Here is a 20687-nt window from a genome sequence, read left to right as displayed (position 1 = left end):
ACACACACACAAAATGGATGGAATATTACTTGGAGATCAAAAAAGAATGAAATCTTGCCATATGCAATAACGTGGATAGAACTAGAATGTATTATGCTCAGCAAAATAAGTCAGAGAGACAAATCTATGATTTCACTCATCTGTGGAATTTAAGATACAAAACAGATGAACATAAGGGAACAGAAACAAACATATAAAAACAGAGAGGGAGACAAACCATAAGAGACTCTTAAACACAGAAAACAAACTGAGGGTTGCTGGTGGGGTGTTGGATGGGGGGATGGGCTAAATGGGTGACGGGTATTAAGGAAGGCACTTGGTGGGCTGAGCCCTGGGTGTTGTATGTAAGTGATGAATCACTAAATTCTATTCCTGAAATCATTATTACACTACATGTTAACTAACTTGGATTTAAATTTAAAAAAATGAAAAATGAAAAAATTTTTAAAAAGAAAAAAGGGTTTCATACATACATGTCTAACAAGGTTACCACCAAAGAATAACTTACACACAGAGCAAACAGTTTCAGAACTTTTAGTGGCTAATTCTGAATACCAGCTCCCAAACCGAAGTTTTCAGAGAGGATAATGCAAAAATGTGTAACAACAACTTGTACTCCTACTGACCACTAGCTCAGCCTAAGATTACTGGCACAGAAGTGGCAATAACCAAAGGTAATTCCCCAAATGCAATCATCTCTGCTTCAAGAAGCCTCTCCAGACACGCACAGATGTCTTTATGAGACCAGCTGACTCACTACTTCATGTTTACAATCCAGTTTACTAAAGGTATCGAAAGCACCCAAAATATATTGATATATTACAAAACTTATTTTTATTTTCTGGAAACATTTCTAAACAAGCTTTATAAAATGTGACTCTAGGCGCACGTGGGTGGCTCAGTGGCTTAAGCATCCGACTTCCACTCAGGTCATGATCTCACAGTTTGTGGGTTCAAGCCCCGCATGGGGCTCTGTGCTGACAGCTCAGAGCCTGGAGCCTGCTTCGGATTCTGTGTCTCCCTCTCTCTCTGCCCTTCCCCTGCTCACACTCTGTCTCTCCCTCTCTCTCAAAAATAAATAAACATTAAAAAAAATTTAAAAACAAAAACAAAGAAACACCCCACTCCTCCTCCTGCTGTCTGGAAGCTTCTTTCTCATTTCCTATTCGCTGTGCAGCCTGTCGCAGCTCAGCTCCTCCTGACTATTCTCCCAAAGGTCTTCCGTGACCAAATGGCAAGACGTTGGCTACCTACTCTTACCCGACCATTCCTCTGAGCCTGCCACAGCTATGCGTGTCTTCTCTCCAAAACCCTCGTTCCTCCATGGCTTCTGTGGAGCTCTCCCATGCTTTCCGTCTCCTTTTCTGGCTCTCCGGCTGCCTCCCTTTCCACTCCTCCAATGTCAGCGCTCCCTAAACCCCTTCAGCACCCCTCTCTTCTCCGCACCCACGCTCCCCTGGGCAACCCGGTGAACCCCATTTCAGCAGCACACCGCGCTGAAAGGGTGGGCCCAAGTCACCCTCCTGCACTGTCTGTCTAAGGGCATGTCCAGTCAGCTCCTTGGAACACATCTCAAACCCAACATGTCCCAAACCGCGCCTGCTCACTAAACACAGCATGATTCTGAAGCGGACGCCTTCAAAGAGTTACAATACCATCTGATTTCTCTCTAGGGAGTCAGATCGAGCGCTCTGTGTTTACGCCACTCCTGCCCCGGCCTGGAGGAAACGAAGGTGGTGCTGGGCTGCCGTCTGCCATTTCAACCACTGCCAGTAAAAATGCTACGTTTCCTCGCTGTCCGCTGACACGAGAGGTGCGCGCTGAGCATCTCTGGGACTACGGAAATAGAACCCTGACAGTTCCTTCGCGAGTTGGTTTTTGTGACATATTCCTATATTGCCTCATTAATCAATAAGCAGTTTTTGAAAGTGTTCAATGCTCTTGAATCCCCCTGTGCTGCTATTCGTTCCCACTCTAAAGGCCGCCACCCGCATGCGGACAGGTGCTTCTGCAATCTCTAGGATTAAATTTCACCGGAAGGTGAGCCTTATGAAAGCAGGGCCTGCGTTTTATTCACTGCCGTGGCCCCAGCACCTAGAGCACGACCTGCCACACAGCAGGTGAACAGACTAGACCCCAAGAGCTATTTCTCGAGTGGGTCAAGAACGTACACGAAGTAGCACAGTATCTGGCCGTCGACTCAGAAGTCTCCCACCGACCCTCAACCCCGGCTCCCCGTTCTGCTTTCCCAAGGTTTTGGGGGGTATGGAAGATATCCCTCAAAATGCCTCCCCCCCCCCCAAATGGTTTTTCACTCAGTGTTTTCCCTACCGGACGGGTGTCCAAGGCTCTCAAAGACAGCCAGGTGTGTGAGGCTTGCCCTGCTTCTCACCTGATTCCCTGGGAAGGTCACAAGGGACAAGCTAGCACGGCTGGTTTCCTCCCTGCGGTCGGCAGAACCTGCCACATCTCCTGCGCCTGCTTCCACGTGCCCCCCACTTCTAACCTGCTGCCCACAGCTGCTCACCTAACTCCTCCACTCTGTACTGATAATGTGGCAAAAAAGGAAGTCACCATGGAGAACCAAATAACTATCATCCTGAAAAGGGAGGGAGGGAATGGCTTTATTCTTGTCTGGCGGAGTCGGGTTCGGGAGCCTTGTGACAGCTATTTTCTTAGGGCTGTCTCAGCTGTTTCAGAACGCTAAGATTGCACTGATGGAAACCACAGCACTGGACGCATGATACATCACTACAGGCATGTCCCGAAAGTTCGAACGCAGGCAGACACGTGTTCGCTTTCTAGGCAAAAGACAGGTATCTCTCATCGTAACAAATGAGACTGAAACGTGACTAACACACTGAAGATGCTCATTCCCTGCATAAGCTGGAAGAGCCAAACAAAATGAAAGGTCCGGTCTCCGAGAAAAGGACATGCCGGTGACAAACAGCAACGGCCTAAATAAAACACAGGTTACCAGTTTGTTTGGGTTGCTTTCTTCCTGCGGGTTCTTAAAGACAGACTGTTAACTCATTTGCTTGAGATGGCTTAGGTGTCCTCAGCATTAACTTCAGACACTATGCATCCATGATTACTCTAGTAGCCATATATTACTGCAAATAATGAAACAAAATCACATGTTATTAGAAAATAGGGAACAAGAGACAGGAAAGCCTTCATTTCATTTTAAGCTAAAAAGAGCACTTTGGAGGCACGTCATTCAAGAATATTCTCAACCTCAAATTGAGCAGCAATCGGGAGGTGAGGAAAACACGAGCTGAAGACCCAGGAAACCTGAACACAGCCAGTCCCGCGGTCTCTCCCGCTGCACAGATGTTTGAGCAGAGTACTGGTTAAATGGAATGTCACTTCCACCGCTGTCTAAGACAAGGTTATGGGCCAAACTCATTTTCTTTAAAGCTGTGAGATTTAATTTTTTTTGACAAGTTTCAAAAGAGAGGAATAGTTGGGGACGTACAGGGGAAACTTCCCAGTATTATATCATCCTATTAGACATAATTAGGGAGAGAAAGATTGAAAGAGTCTCAGGACACATCTCAATACCCTTTGGCCTGGCCAGCCAAGAAGTTCGCCAGTAAGTAACACAGGAAACAGGGATTCGACTGGGTCCATTGATGGAGTGCTTTTACTATTCTCCCAATATCACGGACTCTGGTTCCAGAATGGCCATGAGGCAACAGCAAAGACAGAAATACTCAGGACTGCATGGCATGAAATGACCTCACCAAAGAACTGGGAGGATTTTTCTGCCTTATATTTGTTCTCGTAACTATGCATCAGCGTCTTGATTATTTTAAGATCTGCCAATTTGGTGGGGGGGGGGGGGGTCCTGCAAATTTCACCACTAAATAGTTCACTCAGGGCATTAAATTTGTGTGTTGGTTTTTCACTCTAAAATTCTCTTTTCCAGCTGCCTGTATTCTCCCTTCTCTCCAATCTTCTGGTCCCTGACTGTCACCTGCCCTCCATGGTCATTCCCATAGTCATTCTCCCTTCATACATTCTTGGATTTAAGATCTCTGGCCTCATAAACACGCCTAACTTGTGACCCTGAGACGCTGTCCAGTCCATTCATCCATTCTCCCATCCAAAACTGTTCTAGAGGCTGGTCCATGGCCTCCCCACCCCAGAAACTTCAGTCACAGCCACGTGTAAATAACTCACAACAGAACCTGTGCTCCTCTTTAAACATCAACAGACTATTTCATAGCCTCCTTTGATAACTCATAGCAATGACCCAGATCCTAGCATACAGTTTCTTCTCACAGGCGGATGTACATTAATGTCCAGTAATATTATCAGAAAAAATCCAATAGCCACCTTCACAGCCTTGAAGCACACATTCTTTCTTCTCTTTGCCCAGTAGGACTACGGGGCCAAAATACATTCAAAGCTCAGTTATGAGACTGTAATGCCACATGTCTTAACAACAATAAAAAAAAAGTCTACTTAAATTCTACCAATAAATAAATTCCGTCAATAACCTCTGCGGGAAGAGAAGGGTGGGCATGCGGGCCATTCCACAACCCGAGAACACCAGAACCGCTGGAGGAAGAACTTAGATGCCTGTCTGCCTCCCTGGGGGATTCGGATGCACAGCCAGGTTTCAGAGCCACTCCTTTAGTGGAGAGAATATACAGGCTGTAGCACCGGACATCCCTGGAGACTGAACAAATTTCTTAATTCTACGAGTTTACTTGTTCACAAATGGGGAGACTGCCTTGCAAGACTGTTGAAAAGCCTACAATCAACATGTGCAATGTGTGTAAGTATATTTACACAGGTAAGTATTCAGTAACAGGAGCTATTATTACTGTTACCGCTTTCTCGTATCACTATTACCCAGGGCTCTTGTAAAACGTTTTCTCTGAACCTGCATTTCTTTGAGAAGAACAGAAAGCAGTGTGTTTGTAATAGTTCTACCAATGACACCTGGCTAGAAGGAGAGACAGATTTCCCGTGTCCCCACCTAAAAGTCTCATACAGGCCACTGTTTACAAGGAAACAAGAAAACCCCTCAAGGAGTGGCTGCTGACTCACCACCATCTTTTCTGCTCGTCCCGTCCACACCCAGGCGCCCGCTCTCCTGGGAGGGTCACTCAGCACCTGTCCCCACGGTTTCTGTGTTCTCGGTGGGGCCCCCCGCCCCCCCCCCCCCACGACCCCAGCCTGGCATTCATCGTCCCCGCTGCACCATCTTCGCAGCTGCACAGAAACAAGCTGGTTAAGACCCGAGTCCTGCCATCTGTGGACCATCGCTCTCGTGCCTGCATGTTAGCAGAAGTCCACGGAAGACCCCGTGCTCTGCAGGATCACGACCAGATACTTGTCCCTATTTTTCTCAATAGTCCTCGTATGGAAAGAAACCAGGCTTCTTCAGGTCAAGGGATAACTGTGTTCCTCTTAGTCCACTGTACCCAGTAAGCACATTACCCATACAGACGTCCTTTTCTGCACCCCATAGAACGGGCTGGATATCAACAACACCTCCCCCAGAGCCGGTAGGCGAGCCTCTGACCCATAATATTTCACAAGCCCTAACGTACGCAGGGAAGGCTCGGCTCGGAAAGCCATACCAAAGCACTCATAAATTTCAGACTGCCCTAATCATCCCCTCCTTTTGCTAAGAAACCAGTTGGAGTACCACTTCAGACCCATTATTCTTGTAATGAGAACTTTCCTTCGCAATCCTCTGTCATATCAACCTAATCAAGTGTCATGACTATTATTTATACCGAATTTTACTTTAATTTCAAGTATGTTTACTAACAAAGCAAAGGTGAACATTCTTTAAAACTGGTTGTCTAATAAAAATACAAAAATTCATTAGTTATTTTTGTTCCTTATTTTTATTAATCATGACGAAACTCAGTAAGAACTCTCACGTGAGTAAAACTATCTCTTTAAGTATCATTTCAAAATTTTAGAGCGTCGAGACAAAGAAACATGCCGATTCTTCTAGATACAGGTGACACATTCATCTCTCCAACTTTCTAACGACTTCCACTTTTGAAAGACTCATCTAGCTTCAACATATTTAAGCCCACGCTCGCCCCCGATATTAGTATTATTTAATTCTCAAGTAGGGTTTAGAAATTTTTACAAATTCGAAAAAGACTTCAAAAACTTAGGTTAGAAAGGAAGAGAAAGAGTAGAGTCAGAACTAATTAGAAAGGCCCATCATGGCAATTTCCTTTTTTAAAGGCCATTGTTCCAAAGTGCCTACATCTATCTATCTCCCTCTGTATCTGTTGCTTTTCAGATCCTTTGCATCAGCACATTATCTATACCGCGGGATATTTTCATCCTCGACAAGGTAGAAAGCTTGTCTGCCTCCCTGTGTTATCTGTCCGCGTTCCATTTGAATCCAATTTCCTTGCATTACCTCTGCCCAGGTCAGGGATGAATGGCTGTCAAATTCCCAGTGGAATAAAAAGAAAAACCCTTTCTTCCTGAGGCAGCAAGTTTCAATTCACAGAGCACATGGCTAATCTACATATGTGAAGGTCACGGCACTTCAGTCAAAGAGGTTAAGAATGGAACAGCTCACGTAAGGGGTTGTCTTAAACATCTTGGCATGATGCCCAACAAGTAAGATTGTTGAAAAGCAATAGATAGCTTCTGGCAGCGGTAAGGGGAAAAATATTTTGATCATGTGATGCCGCACACACTACCTAGTTTATTTCATGTGTGAAACTTGCGCGTCCCTAAAAAATACCACGCGTGCAAATCAAACCCAGATTTCCGCCTCCCCAGTTTAGCCATGCTAGTACACCTTCCTCTTCATAAAATACATTCATATGAAGTTTCTAGACGCACCAAGAATAAAACGTCCACATATTAACAACCAGTTGGCGCAAATAATCTTAAGAGCTGATTACAACTTCTTCACATTAGTTTTTCAAAGAACCATGAAACACCAGGAAAGCGTAGTTAGACTAAAAAAGCACATTCCTTTGAGTTACCCGAATATAACTGTCTTAAATAAAATTCACCTTCTCCCTCCATTCTTCTCTCCCTCCTCATTAATAATACAGCAATACGGAAAACTACAGGAACTTAATGCACAATAAAAGACAAAACACAAAATTGCTTTTCACATCCTATCTTCACTAATTAATTGCTGAATAAAAGTAAAACATTACTGTTTTAAAGTGTTCATACTTCTGACAAATGTCTCAATGGAGGAGGAAAAACAAAGTCTCGCCCCACATAATGGACAGCAGGGGAGAAACCAAGACCTTCACAAGGCACGCCTCTGCCTGCTGTAGCATGGCACCTTCTGGAGTGTTCTCTCTACTCAGCCAAATGAAACTGAAAGGGAGCTGGCACCAACAGTCGGGAAAGGGAAGACTTTCAAACCCAGCAAAACCATAACAAATGGAACTATAATTTTTTAAACTTTTCAACAGTTAACAATAATAAACTATTTCTTTAGCACATGGAGAAAATTAATTAAAAGCAAAAGATCCATCTCACCAATCTGCAAGCTGTCTGCCTACCACCAATTTCCTTCCATTCAAAATTTACACTGCTTATGAGGCCTGAGTTATTCAATCCATAGTTCTAATTACATGGGATAGGAAGTAAGATGAAAACATTCCACAAACCGTCTTCTTTATTTTAACCACCAATATTCACTTTATAACCTAAGGATATCCTACGCATGTTCTTCTACGCTAACCAACGAGCACCACGATGTTTAACAATTTTTCAATATTCCCCGGATATCTTTTCATCTGGTACAGTGTCCCGACACCAAGGTCACTAAATATTTGTTGATGATGGTGAAATTAAATGCTCCAATTATCGATCTTCTGAATTTATTTTTCCTTACCAGTTAAAAAACCAGGACTGTAAGAAAAGACTGGAAAACTACAGCAGACATTTTGGAAATGTGATCGACTGCCCCAGCACTCACTCTTCCCAAACACATGGCAAGGGACAGACACATGAGGCAATAAAAAACGAACTGTCTGGATTAGAAATAGGCTTCAAATGCTAACCTACTTGTTCCGAGAGGAAAGACTAACAGGCTGTTAAATTAACTTGTCAAACTAACTAATACCGAACCACATCTAACTCATTTTAATTCCTTATCCATGAGAACATACAATCCTTTGTTACTTTTTGAAAGCATCCCCTTCCTTGCCAGGCAGTGTACCAGAACTTTATCAAGTGTCCTTCTGAAAACAATTCCATGGGTTAAGTCTTCCTTCCCATCTCCTTAGACCAGAGGGAACTTCAAACGTCAGGGAGTAAAGAGGCTAGCCCAAGGTCACGCAGGTGGTGAATGTCCAATCTTGCAGGTTCTCTAACCTGCACACCTTTGGCTCTTGCCCTCGCCCCTCCTGCTTCCATTCCCAAGCCTCTTCACTAATGTAACTTCTCGCTGACCAGCTCTCAGCTTATTAGACTTTATTTGGCGCAGCGCCTTCTTACCCCTACCCCGACCCCAGTCTAGTCTGTGTGAGATGAGACACTAACATCAAGACTTCTCCCACCAACCCATTTACACTGTATTGTGTAGCACGGTTACTGGTCCTTAGGCCCTGCATTGTCACTTTACCAAGGCCCACCATCCAGTACAGTACCAGGCACACACACGAGGTCGTCCACAAACATCTGCCCGATACCCTGGTTCTTGCCATGATGACACAAATCTCTAGTCCCAAAGCCCTGACGACACACAGGAGATTCTTCAATACGGTGAAGGTAAATGAACTGATTTCTAAATCCTTCATGCTAATGACACTATAAAGCCATCTCTTTAGCTGAAAATTCACCTTATGATGCCCAAACAAAAACCCAAATTAAGATCGCTTTCTCATCAATATCACAGCACCTAAGAACAAACTCCAAGTATACTGACCTTCCACATAAAACCCTGAAGCAGTAACTGAACAGATTTTCTTGCAACGGATGTTGGAAATGTATAATACACGCATCAGGAAATTTTCAGTTTGGATACATTATCAACTATTCAAATAGTTCTTAGATGATGCACTTTGAGGGATATAGTCTTTCTGCAGAAGAATAATGTAGCCATTCATTTTAATTTCCACTTTGTAAAACACCAGGAGTCCATGACAATTCACCAGGGAAAATTACGGATTATACGTTATATTTACTCTTTGTATCTTAAGCACCAAGTGGTGCTCAGTAAGATTTGTTCATAATAGAATTAAAGTTTGTCCCTGATACTTTTATAAATCTCAGCATTAACAGAAGAAAGAAAGAAAGAAAGAAAGAAAGAAAGAAAGAAAGAAAGAAGAGAAAAGAAAAGAAAAGAAAAGAAAAGAAAAGAAAAGAAAAGAAAAGAAAAGAAAGAAGAGAAACCATTCCTCTCTACATATCCAAGGCAGGCCCTTGGCATTCATTCTCAGCTTTGACATTCCCTACTTTGACTGAGAGCAGCACCACCCTTGGTGATACGTAGAGTAAATGATAATCTTGCTAAGGACCAAATGTGAACCACAGAGTCAGTAAAATTGAAACAGATACAGAAGTAAGTTACTTAAGCATGAATCAGAGACCAAAGTCCACCATTCAGAATTGCAAAAAAAGCCTAGTTTTAATTTTTTGAAACTTTGTTCCTTTGCAGAAAGCACGTCCCCTAAAAAAGCTAGTCAATTTCATAGATCATGAAAGTGGAAAGGACAAAGACCTAGAAGATAGGAATAATTCTCAGAATCTACTAATTAACATTAACGACGGAATACCGTGAGGCAGCACCTGAGATCCAATGACGCCAATCCATCACAGTTCTATTGATCAACCAAAACCAATTCATCCAATTGTTCACAAGAGTCCCAATCAGTACAAAACTACATTTTGTGAGGGAAATTGCCGTGGTATTCACAAAATCTGTATATTTGCAGAGACCTCAGTTTATATTCACCGAACATGTCTGGGACCCAGTATAGTTTAATAAGATGTTCAGTGGTGCATTGCTGATTAGGCACCATATTTTTTAAAATTCAGAGCAGCAGAGAATTTTGCAGCTGGGAGGGACTGGGGTCACCTAATTGATGGAGGCAGGGGCTTATCTGCGACCACACCCCTGAACCGCATCAGGGCCAGGCAGAGAACAAGAACTCAGGGCTCACTACACAGTGGGAAGGCAGGTGGGAAGAAAAGAGACACCAAGGAACAATGCCACCGATTTACAGAGATGACCTCAGCGGCGGCCCCGCCCAGCAGCCAACATTCCACATCAGGAAACTGAGCCTCTGCCATATCTCAGAGAAAATGGGCACTCAAGCCTACAAATGAATCAAAGTCTGACCAACTCCAAGCCCAAGATCTTTCCATTACATCAGGATGCCTCGTAACATATTCGCATTCTCTCATAAATCCTCATAATGACAGAAATAAACTAATATACAACAAACATACCAGTTCCCTTAGAAATATGTCTGCTTCTTCAGACAGACTCGTGCTCAGCAGTAGCAATGTTTTACGTTTCTATTTCCAAGGTCATTTATAATTCATTGGGTAAAGTGAATTTATTATAAAAAAATATGAGCTGAAAGCAGAAAATTTAAAGGATATTAGAATGGGGTTACAGCTTGATATATATAAATATATGGTCACGGAAACTTCAAATTTGCTTCTTAAGTTTTCATAAATTAGATGCCAAACTCTAGACAAATTTTAAAATTACCAGTCATTTCAAAATAAGGTTACGAAGTGCGGTGAGTGGTTTAACTTCTAAGATGCTCATCACAAAAAGAAACAGGAGATACTAAGAATTCTGGAACAGCCTCCACTAATCATCAATGCCTCGCTTTCTGAAAGGTTTATTTCAGGACCCAGAAGCAGTAGCTGAATTTACTCCTCAGCCAGCATACATTATCTAAACAGTTACCAAAAATACTCCAGCAATCCAAGTATCTTCCTAAATCTGAGCAGACTGTTTTAACTTTTTTCCAAGAGCCTATGTAATGTAGAAAACTGAGAAAAAGAAAAAGGACCATTCTATACAAATTTCGAACTGATTATATTTTCCTTCTCTTAGTTATTATTCTTTGTAGCGGGATCTTTATTTTGTTCCGGCACAAAGCCAGTAATTGATTGGTAGAAATGGAAAAGAGTCACTAGCTCACATCAACTATATCACAACAATCTACAATTATTTGTTTTGCCAAAATCCACTCCCCCACCCAAAAAAAGCTGGCCAACAGACTGCTGACCCACATGGTTGCTATTTGCATTCTGTTTAAATGAGCCAGTTCTAAGTCAACGATGCCAAAAATGCCATGCCCAGGTTCAGTGGGGAGAGGCTTTGGCACGCTGTCTCTCTGAACTGCACACAGAAGCAAGAGCAATCCCCAGACCCTAGCTACCGTCCGGCACTGGGCTGATTAGGAAAACGGGTGCTTAATAAATATTTGCCAACCGATCATCTGGAGTAGATACTTGTCCGCCACACACGTCACAGCATGCACAAATGCTAAATGTTTACACCTTAAAAAATTGTTGCTTCCAAGCACACACTCTAAATCACAGTTCACTCTCTATGTCCTCTGTGGAATCCATGGTTAATATACACAACTGATCGGCTAAAGATGCGACTACATATCAGCATCAATGGCACCGAAAATACAATTCCAAATTTTACACACGAAAAAGCCTCTTCTGAAGACTAACCAGGATTCAAGAAGCAACCCTTTGCAGCTGCCTCTTAAATTTAATTAAAAGACCAATCATCTTAATTTAGGAATTTTTCCACACACAAAGAATTTCTGCAGCTTTACAAAGGACTACAAATTAAAAACATAAGGGGGGAAGCACAAACTTGGGGGCACAGAACACCATGAAAAAAGACCCAGCATCACACGGACTGGCTGTTTGCTCAGGCTAGGGGGGGGACTGGGATGGCCCAAAACCTAAAACACAACTGGAAAAAAAATGACCATTGTAAATGACTTTCACCGATATAAGGATATAACAAGTAATTTAAAAAAGAAGCTAAACATGCAAAAGATAAGAGAAGTAAAGGGAAAAATGATCATGCTAACAGTTCATTTCCACATCCTATCATCTAACCAAGTACCAGGCTTCTCTCAACAAAGTATCCCAAACCTTTCAACAGAAAGGCTTCAAAAAGCTGCTTTTAAACTTTTAATGACCTGACAATGAAACAACGAACCCACACAGGGACACACTTACACACTTCGGAACAGACAAAACCTGGGAAGATCACCCCGAAGTCAGAGCTGGGCAGAAGTAGTGGAACGAACACACACACACACACACACACACACACACACACACCCCATGAGCACTGCTAGGGAACATGTGAGGAAGGATTTACTAATCAACTACAAAGCAGCAAGATTAATGGCCGTGAAAAGATTATTTTCCTTATAATACACATTATAACTAACCATTTGAAAGTCTGACATGAAGGAAGGGAAGGAAAAAATGTACTTTTTTATTTCCGTTTGGGAAGACGAAAAGTTCTGGAAATCAGATGGTGGTCCACAACAATGTGAGCGTACTTAATGTCACTGAACTGCACACCTAAAAATGAGTAAAACGGTAAATTTTATGTTCTGTGTTATTTTACCGCAATAAAAAAAATACGTAGATATAATTTTTTTAGCAACCCATAGTTTTCAAAGCGTGGTCCAGGATTTTCTTCCGGTTTTCATCAAATATGGCTTCCCTTCCAGGGTCACCTAATAAGTAACGACTTGTCTGAGTCTCAAGTTTCATCTTTCATCAAGGCCCAAATGAGACCCTGAGAAGTGCATCCTACAAAAGATGGTGAGCAGAGGCCAAATCTACTTCAATTCAAAAGGTCGGTCTTGCTATGACAGATCTGTTCCAGATTCTACTGCCACCTACCTAAAATAAGAGTGTCTATTGGTAAACCGGATGTGCTGAAGATCTTAGAGCTCTGGTCTCTTTCCTACCAATAAGCATCATCCAAGAAACAAACTAATTTCATCATTAGTTCATCTGTCAAACTCAGTGGCCTTCTAGTATTCTTGGCACTGATCCATTCAGAAGTGGGCTTTTGAAAACTGTCTATTGGATCCTATTCAAATACGTAAATCTAAGGAAATAGTTTTCTCAGAATTATTCCAAGTTAAAGCCTTTGAAAATAGAACATGTTTGCTGAAAACTTACTGCGGAGACACACATTTTAGTTTGATAAATCCACTCGCTCACTCAATTAGTGTGAATTGTTAAGTTAAAACTACAGTATGCACGTGGCAACAACTCCATTCATTCCAGTGTTAGCGTAAGGCAAAATAAGTGTGTACTTAATGGCACCTGGGTACCGATACCTCTATCATTTTCTTTTCACCAAAATTCTCAGGGGAAAAAGTCACCAACGTATACCAAGTTTTTAGATCAAAGTTATCATTCAATCATCCAATTAAACCAAAAAGAGCCACTTAATCTTGTATAAATAGCCTCCGAACCGTAAAAGCAGTATCGTTTGATAGTTGTATATCTGTGATATATGCGCATCCTCAGTGGGTAAGCAGTTGTGCCCGGTACTTCTCCCCCTCCCTATACACACACACACACACACACACACACACACACACACACACGAAGTCAAATAGAGAACCCTCAGCCTCCCATACACATACACAGCCAAGTGTGCTCCTTCACATATCCACAGAGAATCTGCACAAATATCCTGATGAAGAAAGGGCACCTCAGGAAAACCCCGTGACCAACAAGTATCTGATTCTAAAAAGGCCTAGCATGTGCAAGTGGCCCGTAAGCATAAACAGCATTAGAAAATGTCATAAAAATTTTGTAACATCCACTTTGAAAATCTAATTATTGCAAGAAAAAAATTAAAGGAATTTGAGTTTTATTAACATTCCTTTTGAGCCTCCATAAATCTGTTGGTTTAAGTGATACATGACAGTTCTTTCAAATGTAAATATAAGCTTCAAACTTCCAAAACTACACACAGGCCAAAATGAAAGTGACACAAGTGAGTTATTAGTTCCTTTTCCTCAATGATGGATCAAGGTACACAGATCCATTAACTGAGCAGTGTCAGTCTAGCATAGTGAGAAAAACCTCTAAATTTAGGACGCTGGGCAAAAAGCTAATATAGTCAGTCCCCAGTGCAATACATCCAAAATTTACATGTCCAAATCAGTCTTCAAAATAAGCAGCAAAATTTCAGAGACCCCAACAAATTTTAAATCGAACCACTCTCATCCTAGGAGAGAACAAGAGTTAAATAAGTGAAATGATCATCTTTTCAGTTTGCCTGTCACATAGGTATTTATCCTATGGAAGTAAGTAAGTTCCTATTACATCAGACGCCATTTTTTTTTTTTAGATGTACTCTGCCCCAAAATATAAAGTAACAAAGTCCATTAATAAGAAATAGAACTGAAAACTCAACCCCATTCTCTTACACCTGTTTTCTTTAAAACGTGTGTCTAATAAAACTACCAAATGAATTTATGAGCCTTCCTCTACACTGTCTTACATTTTCAAAATTGGTCCTCAAACCAGAATTAATACTATTTTGATACCAGCATGAAGATGTTATTCTCTCAATTCTAATGGAATAACATGATATTTAGAGGGAAGGTACATTAGTTTAAGTGTCTAAGAGTGATGTGGATTATTTCCATCTCTACAACACGCTTGTGATATTCTGATACAATATGATGCCGGGGAAAATGGAACAAGCAGAAAAACCCTGCCAAAGATTGATTCCGAAATACAGATAAAAAGCACAACCAAAGTGAAAACGGGAGTTAAGGCTTCTCATTATAGAGCCAAGACAAGAATACGATGCTCCCTAGAACATACTTATCAATGTTATGTTAATATAAACGTAAATTTAAGTGACAGCTGCCTTAAAGAGTACTTATCATCAAAATAAAATGGTCAAAACTAAGCACACAGAAATCAGGATATCCAAAGAAAACAATTTTAAACCACGCACCCTTTCCTCCCAGGTAACCTAGGAAAACAGAAAACTGTAAATATTTTCTATGTATTTTGTTTTGGTTTTTTAAATGCTAGGCCTTTTCTATGAACCACAGCTGCCAATTCCACATTCTCTGACGACACAGCAGCCAGCCAGCCAGCCATATCTCAGCAAATATATTAATTCAGGGCACAACAATTTCTTTACAAGCTTTAAAACATCAGATAGGGTAAAATATCACTGGGAGGGGAAGTGGGGAATGATGTTATGCTATAATGTATCTTATACAAATTTTAAGGTCATCAGGAACCAGTCTGTAACTTCCTGCTTTGTAAGCCAGCTAGTCACTTCTTTGAATGATAAATAAGGCTCTTTTTATTACGTTGTGTTATATTCTGTTAAACTGAAGTTAAAATAGCATTAATGGAATTTGGCACAGATGTGGACATTATAAAATATTACTTACAGGAGCAGACCTCAGTACTCCTTTTGAACTGCTCTATCGAAATACTTTATCTCACAAAAAAACCCAGCAACAAACTGTATCATAAAATGGCTTATTTGACTTTTTAAAAAGACCTTCCCAATACAATATACAGATATATTTTGTTCCCAATTATAAAAACATTTGCTGCCCAATATAAACAATTCCTAAAATCAAAAATGAAACTAAATGTGCTAAAGCCACAAGAAAATTTCATCATTTAACAACGTGATTTAATAGTACTTTATGGCCTATAGTGACATAGTGATTCAATATTTTGGACAAATAACTATGACTTAATATAATGATCGCAACAAATACTAAATAAATACTAGCCTCCCAAAAAGAAAATACATAAAAAAGACACATTCCACACATTACACGGCAAAGTACCTAAGAGAAATCTGTGAATCTAGGTCATATGCCCAGCAGTTTCCTCGCCCCTCAAAAATAAAAAAGCTATTCCCAAGGGTCACACCGAGGACATAATGGATTCACTCTCATTCCAAGAAAACAAAATACTTAAAATGATTGGTACCATTAAGAAATAATACTTTAAAGTAACAAGGACCTACATCTGCCTCCATCATCTCTCCGTTCTAGTTTACCAAGATGGGAATTTTAAACTATCCCTTTAAAAGCAAGCTGACAAAGCAAATCTTTTTAAAATTAATTACGTGGGTTTAGTTACACGAGCCTCCTCTGTGTTTTCACTTGTGTGCATCAAAAATGAAAATTGATAGTCACAAATTTTCTATCAAGAGCAGGAAAATACATTCTCATTAAAAGTTAAACTCCAGTAACCAAAGATTTGAAAGCCAGTGGACACTAATGTCCTCGGCCAGGGATTCACAGGATTATCTGTTAAATTCAGTCCTGTGTTCACTCTGACGAGTCTCTCCCCTAAGATATGACTGTTATTAAAATACACCTTCCTAAAATAAATAAGCTAAGTAGATTACAACCACTGTTATTCCTTCCTAACAAATGAGGATTTTAAAAACTTTCACAGCATTTAAGATGTCTACAAAAGAAAGATTATTTGGAAGAAACACACCCAGAACAGCTTGCATGAGACAGTTTCCCTAATACATGTGTAAGCACTTCAAATAAGGGTCACACCACCGAACCCAACAAAATAATCAAGAAGAAAATAATGAAATAATTTTCAGTATTTCACAAGATTATCCATGTTTCCCCTTTGATTAATTCTTGTGTACAAAATTATAGTTTCCTCACTTCATGCTTATGTCAATTCAATGGAAACTCCTTATCCACATTTTAAATGATCAGCACCGTTACAACATAAATTACTAGAAATACAGCTTTAATCTTGTTATAAAGCTAATTCGATATCCCTAAAAGAGACCGCTGCATATCAGGATCTTGAAATGTTAAGTTATCATTTTTAATTTTACACTAAACTACGTGTGCTGACAATTCACATTTTTCCCCCACAGTTTAATCTGGAAAGGGCACTTCAATAAACGCTTTGCAAATCCAGAAATTGCTAAAATTTTTGGCTTCATTACATTTCAATTGCCACATCTTCATACTACAATTCAAGTCCGTGATATATGCAGTGTCCACATTAAGACTGTCAAAGATCTGATTTTTGTAAATGCCCAATACTGGACACCAGCATAATGTTTTCAGGATTTAATCCTCTTATTAATAACTATGATTCATAATAACTTAAGCTTTAAATAATATTCAACCTTACATCTGCTTGTAATAGAGCTCAGTTATTATTTGTGGCAAGAATTTTTGTGACTGTACTGCTCAGCACTTCTATTTACATCAGCAGTGCTAAATGCCCAATGGTGAGAGGGGAGCCAATCAGATGGCAGATTAGATGTCAACTCAGAGGCAGCTGTCTGGAGACTATTACAGCCAGTTTACCTCCACAATTCAAATTCCAAACCTTGCAAAGGAGATCAAGTCAGTCTTTAGGCTCAGCCTACGAGCAAGAAACAGCAAGAGTGCAGGACACTTCCTAATAACGCCGTAGGACTTGGGGGACAGCAAATTAAAGAAAATCCAAATAAATCTGATCCAAAAAGATCAATTTTCACTGGCCTGCTATTTTCCTGGACTTGCTGAATAAAATGTATGCCTGTTCCATGATCAGAATAAGTTCAACTTAACCGGGATGTGTCCCTTTAACGTAGCCTATCTGTTGAAGGTGACTCCTTTCCAGCAGCCTATAAGCCAAATAATGGATTTCCTGGCTATTCTCAGGAAGGAATCGATTTATTTTAGAATATTTTACCTCCACGTCGTTGTAAATTGGGGCATTCTTTTTGCTACGAAACATCCAAACTCAAAGCTCGCATCGAGTATCTCTGAATGGCCGGGCAGAACTACGAAAAACACACTGGGTTTGCCACAAAGCTAACCTATTTTTCCTGCCTTCACCTTGCAGGCTAAGAGGGAACGCGGTGTGGCTGGAGGTAGGACAAAGTTCCTCATTCTTTTCCCAGTTAAAGCTTATTGTTGGCGCTAACCGAGAAGACGGGGTCAATATTCCTCCCCGCACCGTACCGGCCGGGAGCGCCTATTTTGTTACAAAAGCCGCCCGAGCCGTCCCCGGCGCCCACGCCGCTGCCTCGCCGCGCGGTCCCCGGCTCCGGACGCGCGGCTCCGCGCCCGGGGTGGGGTGGCGAGGCGGGGGTGCTCGGCGGCCGGCCATCGCAGCGCGCGTCCCGGCCCTCGGCGAGACCCTCTTCCCCCAGGCCCCCGGGGCCCGGGCCGCGCAGTCGGGCGCCGCGCGCTCCCCAGCCTCCGAGGGAGGCAGCCGCGAGTTAAAATGGCTTTGGGCGCCTCGCCCCCGCCTCCCCCCCGGCAGAAGACGCAGAAAAAGTACGCGGAGAGAAAGAAACTAGGGCTCGAGGCGCGCGGCGAGGCCGCCGCGGCGGAAGCAGGCCCGGCCGGCGCGGGGGTTACCTGGGATCTGCCCATGGTCGGGCCGGGGGTGCCGGGGCTCATCGCCGGGTGGCTCCTTTGTTGCGCGGCCGCCCAGGCCGGGCTGGCAGCGGCGTACTGGGCGCCCATGTCCTTGCCCAAGCCCATGCCCGCGGCCGCCTGCTGGCCGCCCGCCGCCGCCCCCGCCGCCGCCGCCGCCGCCGCCTGGGACTGGGGCTGCGACGGCGGCGGCGGCGGCGGCGCGCTGGGGCTGCTGTAGTCGGGGTAGCTGCCGCCGTAGCTCCTCATCATGGGGCTGGGCGAGGTGAGCAGCTGGTTGAGGGTCGGGGTGGCCCCCGACGGGTGCTGGTTCTGCCCGGCGAAGCGCTGGAAGCCCCCCGCCGCCGCGCCGGCGGCCGCCTTGCTGAGGCTCGCGGCCCCGCCGCCCCCGGGGCCCATCATCATGCCGCCGCCCTGCTGCCGGGGGGAGCTCAGCACCCCGTACCCCGAGGACGAGCCCCCATAGCCGCCGCCGCCGCCTCCTGCTGCTGCCGCCGCCGCCGCGGCCGCCGCCGCCACAGCTCCCGCTCCTGCTGCTCCTCCTCCTCCTCCTCCTCCTCCTCCGCTGCCGCCGCCGCCGCCTCCTCCTCCTCCTCCTCCTCCTCCTCCTCCTCCACCGCCGCCGCCGCCGCCGCCGCCGCCCGCGCTGGGCCGGCTGTAGCCCGGATAATGGTTGTACTGGCTGTTGGGGTACCCTTCGTGGGAGTTCTGCAGGGGGTCCATGCTGTTGGGGGCTCCGGCGGCGGCTGAGGCGGAGTGCATCATCCCCATCCCGGGGCTTTGTTGTCCGCCATGTTGATCAAAGCAAGGCCCAGTGCGGCCGCCGGGGCCGCCGCTAGCAGGGGCAGCGCTGCCATAGTAATTATTAAACTCCGAGACGGCCGCCGGGCCGCCGCCGCCGCCGCCGCCCCCGGGCACGGCGACCGGCGGCTGCTGCGCGCCCAGGGCGCCCAGGCCAGGGTGCTCGAACCGGCCGCCCGCCGGCTCCCCCATCTTGGGCGGTGCGTCGTCCTCGTCGCCCGGCTTGCTCAGCAGAGGCTGGCCCGGGGGGTCGGCCTGGCTGCCCGCGGCACTGTCCTTGGCGCCTCCATGTTGCGGCTGCTCCATGTCGGGACCGGGCTGAGCGGCGCCGCCGCCCGCGCCGCCGAGGCTGTTGTTGGAAATGGGATGTTGCTGCTGCTGCTGCTGCTGTTGCTGTTGCTGCTGCTGCTGCTGCTGCTGCTGGAACTGGTTTAGCTGCTGCTGTAGTGCGTGGTGGTGGTGGTGGAGGTGGTGGGCATGGTGGTGGTGGTGGTGGGCATGGTGGTGGTGGTGGTGCTGCTGGTGGGGCGGTGCGGCGGGGGCTTCGCCAACGGTTTTCAGTTTGTGGTTGGGGAGCAGCCCCGTCTCCATGGCCGAGCCCGGGCCCGACGAGGAGGAAGAGGAGGACGCCGCCGCCGCCGCCGCCGCCGCCGCGGAGGAGGAGGAGGACAGCGCGGCGGCGCTTCCACCCTCCTTGAGAGCCGCCTCGGAGCCGCCGCTCTTGGCGCTGTTAGTGCTGGCGGCGGCGGCCGCCGTGCTCGCGTTATGGGCCATGTTCAGTTCGTGACGGGGGTGCAGGGGGTGGTGGTGCACATTATTCAGGCCGCCGCCGTCGCCGCCGCCCCCCAGCATGGGTCCCGGTGCCGCCGCCGCCGCGCCGCGCGCCCCCGCCTCCAGGTCCCGGGCCCCGGGCGCCGGCCGCGGCCCGGGGGGCGCCCGCCGCTCGCCGCTGCCCGCCCGCGCCCGCGCCGCCGCCGCCGCCGCCGCTGCTGCCCGCGCGGCCATGATCGCCGCGGCGTGGCGAGGCCGGGCGGGGGGCGGGGGGAGACAATAAAACCCACTTTTTAGTCAGCGGCCCCTCCTGTGCGCATCCACACGCCCCGACGGGAATCGAGCGAGCCCCCTCCCCCTCCACAGGCCCCGCCGGAGCCGAACCGGGAGTCACGCCTTACGGTCTGGGCCTGTTCCCGCTGTGTGATTTCATGGTGAAAGTTTTTAGTTCAGGTTTAAATGAAACTTTTCTCTTTTCCTCTCTAACCCGGATATGGGTAAATACACGACTGACTGAGCCTATCGGGCCCAGCATGGCATGAGAGGGAGCCGAGCGAGCCCGAGCAACTATTATCCACTTCTCTCTGATTACTCGTGTGCACTCGCAAAACGCGGACTGGACTCTGCGCGGGCCGCCGCCGCCCGCCGGTCCCTGCGCCCGCCGCCGCCGCCGCTGCTCGCCCGCCCGCCCGCCCGCCGGGGCGCAGCCTCGCGGGC

General features: G+C 45.3%; 1 protein-coding gene across 16 annotated transcripts in view; it reads right to left on the bottom strand.

The window, feature by feature from the left end:
* Positions 1-20365, bottom strand: part of ARID1B (AT-rich interaction domain 1B) — a 449099-nt gene extending 428734 nt beyond the window's left edge. For 7 of the 16 annotated variants that reach the window (XM_060614471.3, XM_060614476.3, XM_060614475.3 and 4 more), the window contains exon 1: positions 18381-20358. In XM_060614471.3, the coding sequence (XP_060470454.3) occupies positions 18381-20204 (1824 nt within the window). In that variant the 5' untranslated portion in view covers positions 20205-20358. Of the gene's footprint in view, positions 1-18380 lie in introns of all 16 variants that reach the window. The other 9 variants (XM_078447506.2, XM_078447507.2, XM_078447510.2 and 6 more) reach the window with 3 other exon arrangements.
* Between the last annotated feature and the right edge of the window lie 322 nt (positions 20366-20687).

Source organism: Panthera onca, chromosome B2 (genome assembly GCF_046562875.1).
Source record: "Panthera onca isolate mPanOnc1 chromosome B2, mPanOnc1 haplotype 2, whole genome shotgun sequence".
Classification (NCBI taxonomy): domain Eukaryota; kingdom Metazoa; phylum Chordata; class Mammalia; order Carnivora; family Felidae; genus Panthera; species Panthera onca.
Note: the sequence above shows the minus strand (reverse complement) of the source record. Positions and strands in the feature narration are given on the sequence as shown.